The following is a 12,297-nucleotide window of genomic DNA, read 5'->3' as shown; positions in this document are numbered from 1 at the left end:
AGCAGGGTTACTCTACAGAACTTGGTGCTTATAAAGTTGCTGTCGGGCCCGCCACTGGATCCACTCAGTCTTCATGAACTTGCTTGCTAGGGTCAGCAGCCCAGAGCTTCTGCCTGGCTTCTGCCCTCCAGTGTCTCTTGCAAGGGCAGCTCTTTGGCAGAACACAAATTCGTGGGCAGCCTCCTGATGGCAAAGGATCTGGGAAGTGTCTCTAGCCTTCTAGGCTCGGCAGGACAGGAGGGCCGACTGGAAGGAAATGCTGGGTGTCCAGGGACCCTATCTGGTCATGTTTTCCTTTATTTCAGTTAGCCAAGATCCCTAAAACTGTCAATGTGATTTCTTATGGGTTATTAACAAACCCAGATTGGGGCAAAAAGGCCTGTTGCCACACTGGCTTCTTCTTACCTTCCTCTACTTCTCCCTCAGGGAGGGATGAACTGTGGATTCAGAGTGATGTTTGGAAAATGAAAAAAAGAGCAGTCATGAGTTACTGAATGGCTGAGATCCCGCTTCCAGATTCAGACAGCAGAGCTGCCCTATCAGAAAAGAGCATATTTAGTAACATACAGCATCACAGCTGGAAGGGACCACAGAAACCTCTGTTTCGCATTTTCCAAGGTGTGTTCCAAAAATGATTTAGATCCACACGATGCTTTGCCGAAAACAACAAAGAACTAAGCGGTCAGGTGCACAGCGTCTGAGACAGCAGGAATGCCCATGAGCAGATTTGAGTCCTTGTGAAATCCCGCGTAAGGAATCTGCTTAGCTTTTGCCCCCTGGTTTCCACACCTATTTGACCTCAGAACGTTTTGATTTTTTATATAATGCCTGTTAGCCTTGTGAGGAACTGGAGTTCTATGGGACATCCGCTGGGTGGACTGGATCTAATTCCAGCTCCTCTTTCCCTATATGAGGAAGCTGAAGTCCACAGCAGTGAAATTACTTGCCCGTCATCGCAGAAACCACAGGTGGCAGAGCTGAGAATAACTCAAGACTTTGGACATTTAGTCTGGGGTTCTTTCTTTTTGTCCCTCACCCTACTGTATCTAAAGGACTTTTCCTCCGTTAAGTCTCCAGACGTGGGGCGCCTGGATGGTTCAGTGGGTTAAGCCTCTGCCTTCGGCTCGGATCATGATCTCGGGGTCCTGGGATCGAGCCCCACATCGGGCTCTCTGCTCGGCGGGGCGCCTGCTCCCCCCCCCCACTTCTGCCTGCCTTTCTGCCTACTTGTGATCGCTCTCTTTGTGTGTCAAATAAATAAATAAAATCTTTAAAAAGAATCTCCAGGCATCTTCTCTAAAGCAACAGTTGCTAAGAGAAAGACTTCTCAAAGAAAATCATATTCTTTTACCCATGGGATGCCACAACCAGCCTTATCACAGATGCCAAATGGGGAAAACAAAGAGAAAGTCAACCATTGAGTATATGTTTGCCTCCAGATAATCAGTGTTTTGAGACCAGCTGGGACATTCTTAGACCCTTCATCTTTCTGTTTACCAAATTGCTGAGCACCAGGAAGTGACACGGAGTATATGATCTATTACCAAAACGAATTGCCCCCAAATCTAGTGACCTTAGAACAATAAACCCTTATGATATCTCACACGGTTTCTGTGAGAATCTGGGAGTGGCTTTGGTGTGTGATTCTGGTGCGATATTTCTTGTGAGGCAGTCCCCGTGGCAGGCAGGACGCAGCCATCTGAAGGTTTCCCTGGGGCTGGGAGCATCTCCTCTCTAGCTGGCTCATGCATAAACCTGGAGAGTTTATTCTAGCTGCTGGCAGGAGGTGTTACCGCCTTGCCATATGGACCTCTCCACCAGCCTGCTGGAATGGCCTCCTGACAGGGTGGCCGGCTTTCCCCAGAGTGAGTAATCCAAGGGAGAGGGAGAGCGAGGAGGAAACTGCAGCGCCTCTTATGACCCAGGCGCAGAAGCCACACACTATCACTTCTATCATATTCTACATTTATTAGAAGTGAGCTGCTACGTCCAGTCTACACTCGCGGGAAGGAATATCAGCTTCTCCCTACTGAAGAGACAAGAGTCAAAGAATTTGCGGACATACTAGGAAAAAGTTATGAGAACAAGGATGCTTAATTAAATGACCAAAACATAAGGAACATATTTGGGGTAAACATCCATTTAGGACAAGAACAAGCGCTAACTGGGAACTCTGAAAGAGATCAAGAATTTAAATTTTTGTGAGACCTGAAGTCCCAACCTCGATCGCTGGCACAGCCATCGTGAATTTCTTGCAATAAAACACTTTTTTTTTTTTTAAGATATATTTATTTACTTATTTGAAAGAAAGAGAGGGCAAGAAAGAACATGTGCATGCTGGGGGAGAGGCAGAGAGAGAGAGAGAATCCTGAAGAAGACTTCCTGGTGGGCGCAGAGTCCCATGGAGCTCGATGCCGGGACCCTGAGATCATGACCTGAGCCAAAATCAAGAGTCAGACACTCAACTGACTGAGCCACCCAGGTGGCCTGCAGTAAGACACTTCTGACTGAAAAAACTTCTGAAAAAAAACTTCTCTTGTGGCCACTGTGACTGGGAAGATGGGGGAAAGGTCTGACCCAAGGATAAGCAACGCAGAGCACATATCCACTGCTTTGACTTAAATCCTTCCAAGTGAAATTTTCCTTTCTTAAGTCTTTGAATTTTCTAAGTGCTGCAACATCCCAACACGACCAAAAGGGTCAAATTCCAGCTCTAGCTTTTGCATCTTTTTTTTTTTCCCCCCCCCTTCTGGAGGTTTATATTCATTTCTCTAGGCTCTTTGAAAGTAAGATATCATGATCTAATTGCCCAAGAATTTATTTCCAAATAGATGTTGACAGAGTCTGAAAGTGAAAGAAAGATCAGACAGATCATACTGTCTTCTTTACTCAAGACTTTTTTAAATTAAAAAAGTAACCATTTATGATCCCCAAGGAACTTTCCTTTGTGGCACCAGGGGTACTCGGTCAATCAACAAGAATTTCTTGGACATATGATAAAGATAAGAGGCTCTCTAGGACTCATGTAATATTTGGGAACTCAACAGAAAACAGATGCAGATAAATACAACAATTACAAAAGTGGGATTGAGAGAGGGGAATGGGCTGCGGCAGTTGTCTGAGAGGAGGTAGATTTGTTAAGGAAACTGTCCCAGGAAAGGTGAGTCCTTGCCTGGAGCTTAAGATTGATTGATTGATTGATTGATTTACTTATTTATTTGACAGAGATCACAAGTAGGCAGAGAGGCAGGCAGAGAGAGAGGAGGGAAGCAGGCTCCCTGCTGAGCAGAGAGCCTGATGCGGGGCTCGATCCCAGGACCCTGAGATCATGACCTGAGCTGAAGGCAGCGGCTTAACCCACTGAGCCACCCAGGCGCCCCTGGAGCTTAAAACCATGCTCAATATTTGTGGGCACTTGGGCCAAGGCTGGGAGGTAAGAGAAGGAAGCCTGAATGTTTGGGCCACTGGCAAGAGAAGAGTGGGACCGGATGTGACGAGAGACAAGACTGAAGGGCAGGGTGGGGAGCGTGGTCAAGACGGATCTAAGCAAACTGAGCTACGAAGAGTTTGGTGTAATTGAAGCAAATCCTTTGCAAGAGTTGACCCTTTTTCTTTGAGTATGCTGCTTCCCAAAATGAAACAGAACAGCAACAAACCTGTCCTGTACATAGATCCTCTGTGAGGGCTAGATATGGCCTATAGGCCCCTGTAGGGAAGGTGGGTTTGAGGTTCTGCTTTGACTTCCAGGGCACATTCCAGTCACCATCGAGACCGAAGACCCACCGATCGTAAGTGGAGGAAAGGCTGAGGCGAGGCTACTGACTGACTGACTGACTGACTGATAGATTCAACCTTCAACAAGCTTACAGTGAATGCTTTTAGGTTTGAGAGACAGGTAGGATTAAATACACCGTTCATGGGACTAGCACAAGATGGCAGGCCAGTCTCTGTTTATTCATCAGAAATTTCATTTCTCTCTTTCTTCCTTTAGTGTGAAAATTGTTGAAAGATTTTTTTCACTGAAAATCAATTGTGATTCTGCTGTGTATGTGTCAGGGGCTGTGTTGGGCGCTGGGAACCCCAAAATGACTGAAACATCCTATCGACGACCTGACAGTCTCCTTAAAGCCTGAATGTTTTCTTTTTCTGCTTCTGACTCTTGCTTTGCCAGAAGGGGGGGTATTTCTCCTGGAACAGAGTAGAAAAATGTGCAGCAGGTGAACAGAATCTTGTGCCCTCTGGTTGTTAGCCCAGCTGTGTCACACTGACAGTGGCCTCCACCTGTCCAAATCCCGCTTCCACCAAGTCAGGACCAAGCTATTTTTGTATTTATCTCATGAGATAACACAAGTGGTTTTAACACTGAATTTGGAACCTAATGCCTTCAAGTTTCTGGAAACCCATGTGCTAGGAAGCTACTTCCAGAGGAATAGACACAACACATAAACTGTAGCAATGGTCAGGAGACTTCCGGCCTCATCAAAATAAGAGTTGATCCTCTCATTTTGGATAAGAGGAGGACCCTTGGACATTGGGAGGGACTGACCCAGAGACAGATGGAGAGGACAAGCCAGGCCTACTCAGATCTCCTGGCTTTGAATCCATTCTCTTTTTATTAAGCCAGGGATGACCTAACCTATCAAATGAGCGCAGATTTTAATCTGCCTCGCCAAGAGGCCTGTGGGGCATACGTCTCACACGCACACATCGTGGTGGATCCTGGGTGGTTGGTACTCCTCACCCTCTGACTTCACTTTTTTTTGTTCTTTGCAAAATGGCTATTGTCCAGAGCCAGCATCTCTTCTCCAAAAAAGTAACGTGCCAGAAGGGTTTTTGGAAACTGCCTTGATGATCTGTCAGAAGCCAGATGATTCGCAGCAATGAACCAACGCATATAACAAGGGTATCTGATTGGATTACCAATTAGCCATCTCCATCTCTGGAGGGTGGTTGGAAACAAGCGAAAAGGCAGTGTTTAGTTTGGGCAATTACCAAAAGGGCTTATCGTTCTCATCAAGGCATCAGCGTGGCACAGGAGACCTCCTTCAAGCCATTCTGCAGGAACTTCCGCCTCCAGATGCTCCAGCAAGAGCAAACTTGTCGTGCAAACATTGGGTTATTGTGTCTGAGCTACAGAGGCACCTCTGTGTCAATGAGAGGGAAGAAACTGGCTGGCTTGCATCTGTTTTTAATGATGTCTCTGCTGCTGGGAAGTCTTGGAAGCTACAGGTAAAATGTTCCCATGTATAAGTGAGGCTGGCCTGGGATGTATCATCTTACCTTTACCTGAAAGAGGCTCCTTGGTTTCAGTAGGCCCGGGGAGGAACAGGCAGATGTTTTGTTCATCTGGACCTGGCGAGAAGTGTCCCAGTGTGGGGTCTCTGGAATCTTCTTGAAAATAAGCACAAGAATGGCCAGTGTTAGCGTCGGCGCAGGGGAGGCTCCTTGAACCCCCCACGGGGAGAAGCCAGTGTGGTCACGTGCTCGCCATCATTGTCATGGCCCTGGCATTCATTCTTTGTTTTCTTTTTAAAGATTTTATTTTATTTATTTGACAGAGAGATCACAAGTAGGCAGAGAGGCATGCAGAGAGAGAGAGGGAAGCAGGCTCCCCGCTAAGCAGAGAGCCTGATGCAGGGCTTGATCCCAGGACCCTGAGATCATGACCTGAGCCGAAGACAGAGGCTCAAACCACTAAACCAATTCTCCCTTTACAAACATGTCCAGGTGTGTGTGTGTGTGTGTGTGTGTGTGTGTGTGTGTATTTGGTGTAGTTTGTCCTGGGCTCTTCAACCTCCCAGGAACAGGCTTGTTACTGACTGACTGTAGCTAAAGTTTGGTTCATTTGTATCAAATGTAATAGAGGATCCCTGCCAGGCAACTACAAAAGGGAGGGGGTTGTAAGAGAGAGGTTCTGGGCCAAAACAGTTTATAAATGAAAACGACGTCTTTGGAGAGGGAGAGAGAGAGAGAGAGTGAGTTAGGGGAGAAGGGGGTTTGAGGTTGACCATTTCGGTGGCAGAGAAGCTGCAAACACGTAATGGAGATACTGATGGATGTATTTAATTTGTGCTTACAAGGCTTCAACTCTAGATGCTTGGAGGAGGGGAGAGGGACGAGGGAAGAGGAGGAGGGACCAAGGGACTGAAAGGGTGAGGCATCCAGTCCCTGAGTGAGCAGGAGATAAAAATGAAAGATGCCGCACCCGCTGTCTTTGTGGCTCTCAGTTCCCACGTGCCTCTCAGAGTGTGAGCTTCTCGCAGCCCCGGGTGGGATTCTGCTGTTAACCGAGACACTTTCTTCACAGTGTCTGGCACCCAAACACACACCAGCCTCTGTCCTTTGGTGTTCAGCCAGAGACAGTAGCCCCGCACTCCCATGAAGGAGGAACAGCTGGCCGGGCTGTCCCTTCCAGAAAGTGGTGCCGTCCGTGTCCAGCACGGCACCTCCCCCAGGGCATTTCAGGGGGTGATTCGGACTCTAAGCCGCTTTTGCTTTATGAGCTGCCTTTAGATCCCAGCCCCCCGTGGAAGCAATCACTGCAACGTCTCTGCGTTATTGCTCTGTCTAAGCATCCCAGTCTCCTCCTAGACTGTCAGCTCTTAGGGATAAGAAATTTCAGTGGGCCTGTCACAGAGGAGGTGGATTTACTTTGCCTCGCCCTTCGAGAGAAATCCAGAGTCCTCCTCTCTCTGTGGATAGGCCTCAGGCTCTGCCCTGGGCTGGAAGGGGACTTCTTTGTGGGGACTTCTTCCTCTTGGCAGAGTCCTGTCACCAGGCTCCCAGGCCCCTGGGAGGGTGTTGAGGATTGCCTGGTAACCCGGGAGCGTGTATCCCTGGTGAGCACAGGGAGCTGTGTCATTGCACACCGCTGCCAGGAATGAGAAGAGCACAGAACAGCTTGACACTGCGTGTTGGTGCAACAAACTCTTAAAACATGTACTGACTCTTTTAGGAATATGCGTGGTGAACATTAATCCCAGACACTGTTGGAAACACTGCTGATTTCCCCCTTTTCAATGGGGCGGCTTTCAGACAGCTTGCTTCACAGCTGCTGTGTGGCCCTGCAGATGATTAAAGTGAGCCCAGAACCACAGACAAGCTGAGGGTGGGGGAGGGGAAACATCTGTGCCCCCCAAGAGTGATTACCTTGTCCTTCTGCTGGGAGTGCCCCCCCGGGCCTTCTCATATCCAAGGGACCCATGGAGCTGCTGTAGCTTGATGTCCTGGGGCTGTCCAGGCCCCTCCGGCTCTCTGGACTTTTTCTTTCTTTAATCAGGGACAGCGGTGGGGTCACATTCTGGGGTGGGCCATCATCATCTTTCAAAGCAAAAGGAGAAAAAACACAAGTGAGAGAGAACTCTGAATCAGCAAGAAGGAGAAAGAACCTTTTTCTTTCTTTCCTTCTTGTGCTCCTTGTGCTTAGGCTGGTCTATTTCACTCATTCCTAAGTTTGTCCCTCTTTTCTAGCCCCGCTGAGGAGTAGAGGCCAAGTGACTCCTTTCTACCACCAATGGAGGCCAAGGTGGCTGGAACAAGGGTCCTTCAGTTGGGACCTTCCAGTAACTGGGAGGACTGGAGTGGTGGTGGTGGTGGTTGTCGTCTTGTCGATGGGCTCCTGAGAGAGAGAAAAAAGGCTACAGAGGCCGTGGGATCCTTCTAGCCCCCCAAACAAAGGCTCAAACAAAAAAGACTCCAGCTTTTGAGCTTATGGGGTTGTTGGCTACAGATCCAACCACAAAGCAATTTTTCTAAGCAGAGTCGATGATCACATGACTCCTCAAGGTCGTAAAGTACAAAGTAGCACCTTCCAGATGCTAGCTAGAGGGTAATGGGATTGACGAAAATGCACAAAGCACACCGTGCCCTCTACTTCTGTTCTTTCTCCGGTTCTTTTTCAAAATCAGTAGGGACTACTCCAGGAAGGGTGAAGCCCAGTAATCTAAGTGATTGAGACCATGTCTTCATCTCAGAGGGAGTGGTGTTTATTTCCTATTCAACACAGTGTTGCTGTTGTGTTTAAAAGCTGGCTTCACACATAATTTCAAAGTATCATGGGCCACTTATTTACTGCAAAGGGAAAAGGTATCTTTACAATGGAGGAATCTAGTAGACACCACCTTTAACTAAATAATGAATTTTAACATCCCCTGTAATGAAACAAATGATAACAAATGGAATAAATATGAAGGCATACTTCCTGTCTCTTGATGTGATATGCCGAGAAAGCTGTATCATGACCTACATACTGTTCTTGCCCAAAATGTTGGATCCAAATCTAATCACAAGGAAACAGACAAATCAAAATCGAGCCTCATTCTGAAAAGCAGCTGGCCTACTGTCTTCAAAAATGCTCATGTTATGAAAAACAAGGTTCTAAGGACATGGGACAGTTAAATACAATACATGATCTTGAGTAGAATCCTGGATTGACTGGGGGGGAAGGGGGGAGGAACCACAAGGAACATTATTGGTATAATTATGAAAATTGGAATATGGACTATATATTAAATAATAAAGTTTCTTGAGTGTGGTAATTACATTGTGATTATGAGGGAGAAAATCAGTGCTCTTAGGAGATACGTGATGATAAGAGAAGAAATATACAAAGTCTGCAATTTAATCTCAAGGGTTTGGCAATAAAATATGTCTGGCGTATGTGCATATCTAAAATCGGGTTTTATTTTTATGATATTAAAGGTGCGATAATCCAGGGCTAAGCATGTAAATGGCTACATACAGCCTCTGGCAAAGGGATAGTCCCTGCTTGGTAGCTTTAGACACCCTTATCCCAGGAGTCTTTTTCTTTTTCTTTCTTCCTTTCTTTCTTTCTTTCTCTCTCTCTTTCTTTCTTTCTTTCTTTTAAAGATTTATTTATTGGAGCACCTGGAGGCTCAGTTGGTTAAGCATCTGCCTTTGGCACTGGTCATGATTCTGCGGTCCTAGGATCGAGCCCCATGTTGGGCTCCTTGCTCAGCGGGGAGCCTGCTTCTCCCCTTTGATTGTGATCTCTCTCTCTCATATCCTCTCTCTCTCTTAAGTAAATAAAACCTTAAAAAAAAAAAGGTGTATTTATTTATTTTAGGTGGAGAGGAAGGCGAGGGGAAGAGGGAGAGAACAGATCAAGCAAACTCCGTGCTTGGGCGGGGGGTGGGGGGGAGCCCGACATGGGGCTGTATCTTAGGACCCTGAGATCATGACCTGAGCCAAAACCAAGAGTTACACGCTTAACTGACGGTCACCCAGCAGGCCTGCCCCCGGAGTCTTTGTAAGAAAGACTCCCATGCAAATCTTGCCTCTTTAGACTCTTCTTGAGGCTTCTCTGATTCGGTTTGGTCACATACTGAACTAGCTAACACCGAGGTATCACGGATTTCTTAGAGAAGCTTCCCCTTGGCAGGGTGGCAGAGGATGGACAAGTGCTAGCTCCTTGGTGGACATGGCCACTCAAAACAGGCGGAGAGCCGTGCGAAGTGAGGACACCAAAGATGAAACCCCCTGGTGTTGCCATTGATTCCAGTGGCTGAGACCGTGCACTGGCCGTCGTGGTGCACAGATGGCAAGTTCCTTTCCTACCTGTTCGCACAGAGTGACCCTTGCTCATATTTGTTTTTGTTTTTTTTTAAAGGAAACTTCAGTGTCTTTAGGATGATTAACTCTCACTTAAGAGATAGAGTAAACAAGCCCCCGTCCCAGTTATCAAAGGAAGCTCTCAAAACTGAAACATCTCAAGAACTTCCTGACCCGGGCTCATTGTTTTGTTTATTCTGGAAGATGGTAGAGTGTAGTGAGCAGGAGGACGGAGGCAGAGGGCCCGAGCTCCAGCCCCAGCGAGGTCACTTGCCGTTGGGTGACCTCAGACAAATTAACTGTCAATTTTTTTTTTTAAAGGATTTTATCCATTTATTTGAGAGATAGCGAGGGACCACAAGTGGGGCAGAGGGTGGCCCAGCAGAGGGAGAGGGAGAAGCAGGCTCCCTACTGAGCCGGGAGCCCCATGTGGGGCTCCATCGCAGGACCCCTGGATCATGACCTAATTACCACTGGTCAGAGATCACTTAGCGTTTGTCATATAGTCATTTTGCCCTTTGGAAAGGAGGTCCAGTTTTCTGAAAGCGAGGGGCTTTCCAGAATCTGACCCCTTATTTCCAACCTATCAACACATAAAAAACACGCTTAGATACACTCGTGTGTATGGTTTCACATGTCTATATGATGTTTTGAAAAACCGGAATGAAGTCTTTCATTGATATTAAGACTTTTAATGAATAAGTATGTATTCCTAAATTGATTAGAAATGAAATGTCATTGGTTAAAAACGTAGGATAAACTATAAAGTATGCAGAAATGTTCAGTGAGCTGGGTGCTGTTTTAGGTCTACAGCCAGAAACCATTAGTAAGGGGTGATTCACTGAGTAAGTTGCATGAACTAGACGCTAAAGTGGTTTCATTGTAGCACTTGGGTTAAAAGGCAGGAGCCGCCTGAATTAAGTCATCTTCAAGAGGCAAGGGAGGAACTAGCCTCCCTTCCAGCCTCCTTTTGCACGGCTGAGGACTCTCGTGTGTCTTGTCTTGCTTCCCTTTGGGGTGAGAGTCCTGTGGGGTGCTGGAGGGAATGGAGAGCTACCTTGACGTGAGAGCATGTCCCTGCCTGTGCCCGCTGGGAGATGCACGGTTAACTCCCTTGGCTTTCCTAGGGATGCATGCTTCAGGGAAGGTTTCCAGAAAGGCCTGGACTTTTCTTCTGTTTCTGGTCCTGCCTCAGGGTGTGGAGCACCTAGGAGACAGAGAAAGCCAAGTTTTGGAGATGTCTGTGGTTTTGGCCAGCCGTCTCTTCTTCTGGAGGCCCGTCTCTCCCCCTCTGCTCCCATATGTGGTCTGGGTGGATCTGTGTCTACTCCCTGACTCTGGGGGTAGGCATGCGACTGAAGCCTGGCACATGGGCACTCCTCACTGTCTGAGCTGTGGTGATTGGGTCCAGGTTGGGCATACAAGCCACGCCTGGCCCATGAGAGGCAATTCTGGTACTTTCACAAGAGCTTGTAAGGGGCATATCCTTTGGAGTCCAGCTAACAGGTAAGAGGTTAGCATGAAACTGCCCGAGGCTGTCTTTACTACCTACCATATGGGGACACACAAATATGACCAGAAGACATTTGTTCTTTTTCTTCCTTTAAAAAACATGCTCTGAAGGGGATGACCCTGGAGAGGGTCACCTATGATTTAGGAAATGGTTACATTAGGGAGACCCCCCCCCATCCCAGTGTTTACTGACCTGCCTGTGTTCCACGAGGAACACGCAAACACTGGGGACCTACCTCTTTGGTGTGGTTTTTCTTTTGGGGGGTGTTGGGTGTGGAAATGAATCTCCACAGGGAGGATGAAGAGCTCTGCTGGAGCTTCACTGGCTTTAAGTGGACTCCTCAGGGAGTCCAGGACTCTGGGCTGTTCCGCTGGGAGAGGGGGTAACGTCAGCGCCTTTGACACCTGGAGAAAAATTGTAAAACAAAACCAAACCCATCACGGCAGGTATTTAAAAACTGTTGTTTGCAGAGGACAAATGACACCGCATCTTCTTGTAAGTCTGGTGCCAGGTGCTGCGGGGGGTGATGTAGCCTTGGTACCCATGGTGGAGAAGTGGAGCCAGCCGACGCGGCGGCGGCTAGGTGTCTGATCAAAGCCCTGTCGCTCTGCTCTTTGGGAACCTGGCAATGCCCCTCCCTTAATCCAGCCTTACTCCCCTGAGAAATATAAAGTGATAAATTCACCAGCCTTCAAGACAAACTCTAGTCTTTCTTTGTCTCGTAGCTGGGGAAATTAAGCTGGGATGGAATGATACAGCTGAGGTTTCTATGTACAGAGAGGGAAGAACCTCTATGTATGTTGCTAAGGGGAAAAAGCAGAAGAACATTCTGCCACCTTTTAGGCTAGAAAGGGCAGAAAGCAGGAATATGCATTTGTGCTTGCTTACTTTATGTAAACTCTCTAAGCCTCAAATTCGTTTTCTGTAAAATGGAAGTAATCATACTTCCATCATGCCGTGAGTAGTAAATGAATTACATACAGTTACAATGGTGTTTGGAATTAGAATTTTGCCTCTATTTCTTTGAGGGTAGACTCTCCTCTTATTAGGTTTAATGCCCAGTCTTGCCACTTGCAGGGTATCTAGGCGTCCCTATGTTTCTGCAGTATGAACAGAGCTGAAAATGAATCACCCTGTAACAAAGGCAGCAACAACTTTAGCCCAGTTTTTTTGGTGTCCAAAAAAACCCTAATACGTGTGTGTGCGAGTGCGTG

At 47.2% G+C, this 12,297-nt stretch overlaps 1 protein-coding gene across 1 annotated transcript in view; it reads right to left on the bottom strand.

Moving 5' to 3' along the window:
* Positions 1-12,297, bottom strand: part of KIAA2012 (KIAA2012 ortholog) — a 102,268-nt gene that overhangs the window by 63,526 nt on the left and 26,445 nt on the right. Inside the window, exons 8-11 of the mRNA XM_059393219.1 lie at positions 11,319-11,487; positions 10,628-10,777; positions 7,150-7,320; positions 5,281-5,388 (exon numbers count right to left, since the gene is read on the bottom strand). Of these exons, the coding sequence (XP_059249202.1) occupies positions 5,281-5,388; positions 7,150-7,320; positions 10,628-10,777; positions 11,319-11,487 (598 nt within the window). The remainder of the gene's footprint in view (positions 1-5,280; positions 5,389-7,149; positions 7,321-10,627; positions 10,778-11,318; positions 11,488-12,297) is intronic.

This window comes from Mustela nigripes, chromosome 3, assembly GCF_022355385.1.
Source record: "Mustela nigripes isolate SB6536 chromosome 3, MUSNIG.SB6536, whole genome shotgun sequence".
Taxonomy (NCBI): Eukaryota; Metazoa; Chordata; class Mammalia; order Carnivora; family Mustelidae; genus Mustela; species Mustela nigripes.
The sequence above is the reverse complement of the archived record's forward strand: the minus strand, read 5'-3'. Positions and strand labels throughout refer to the sequence as shown.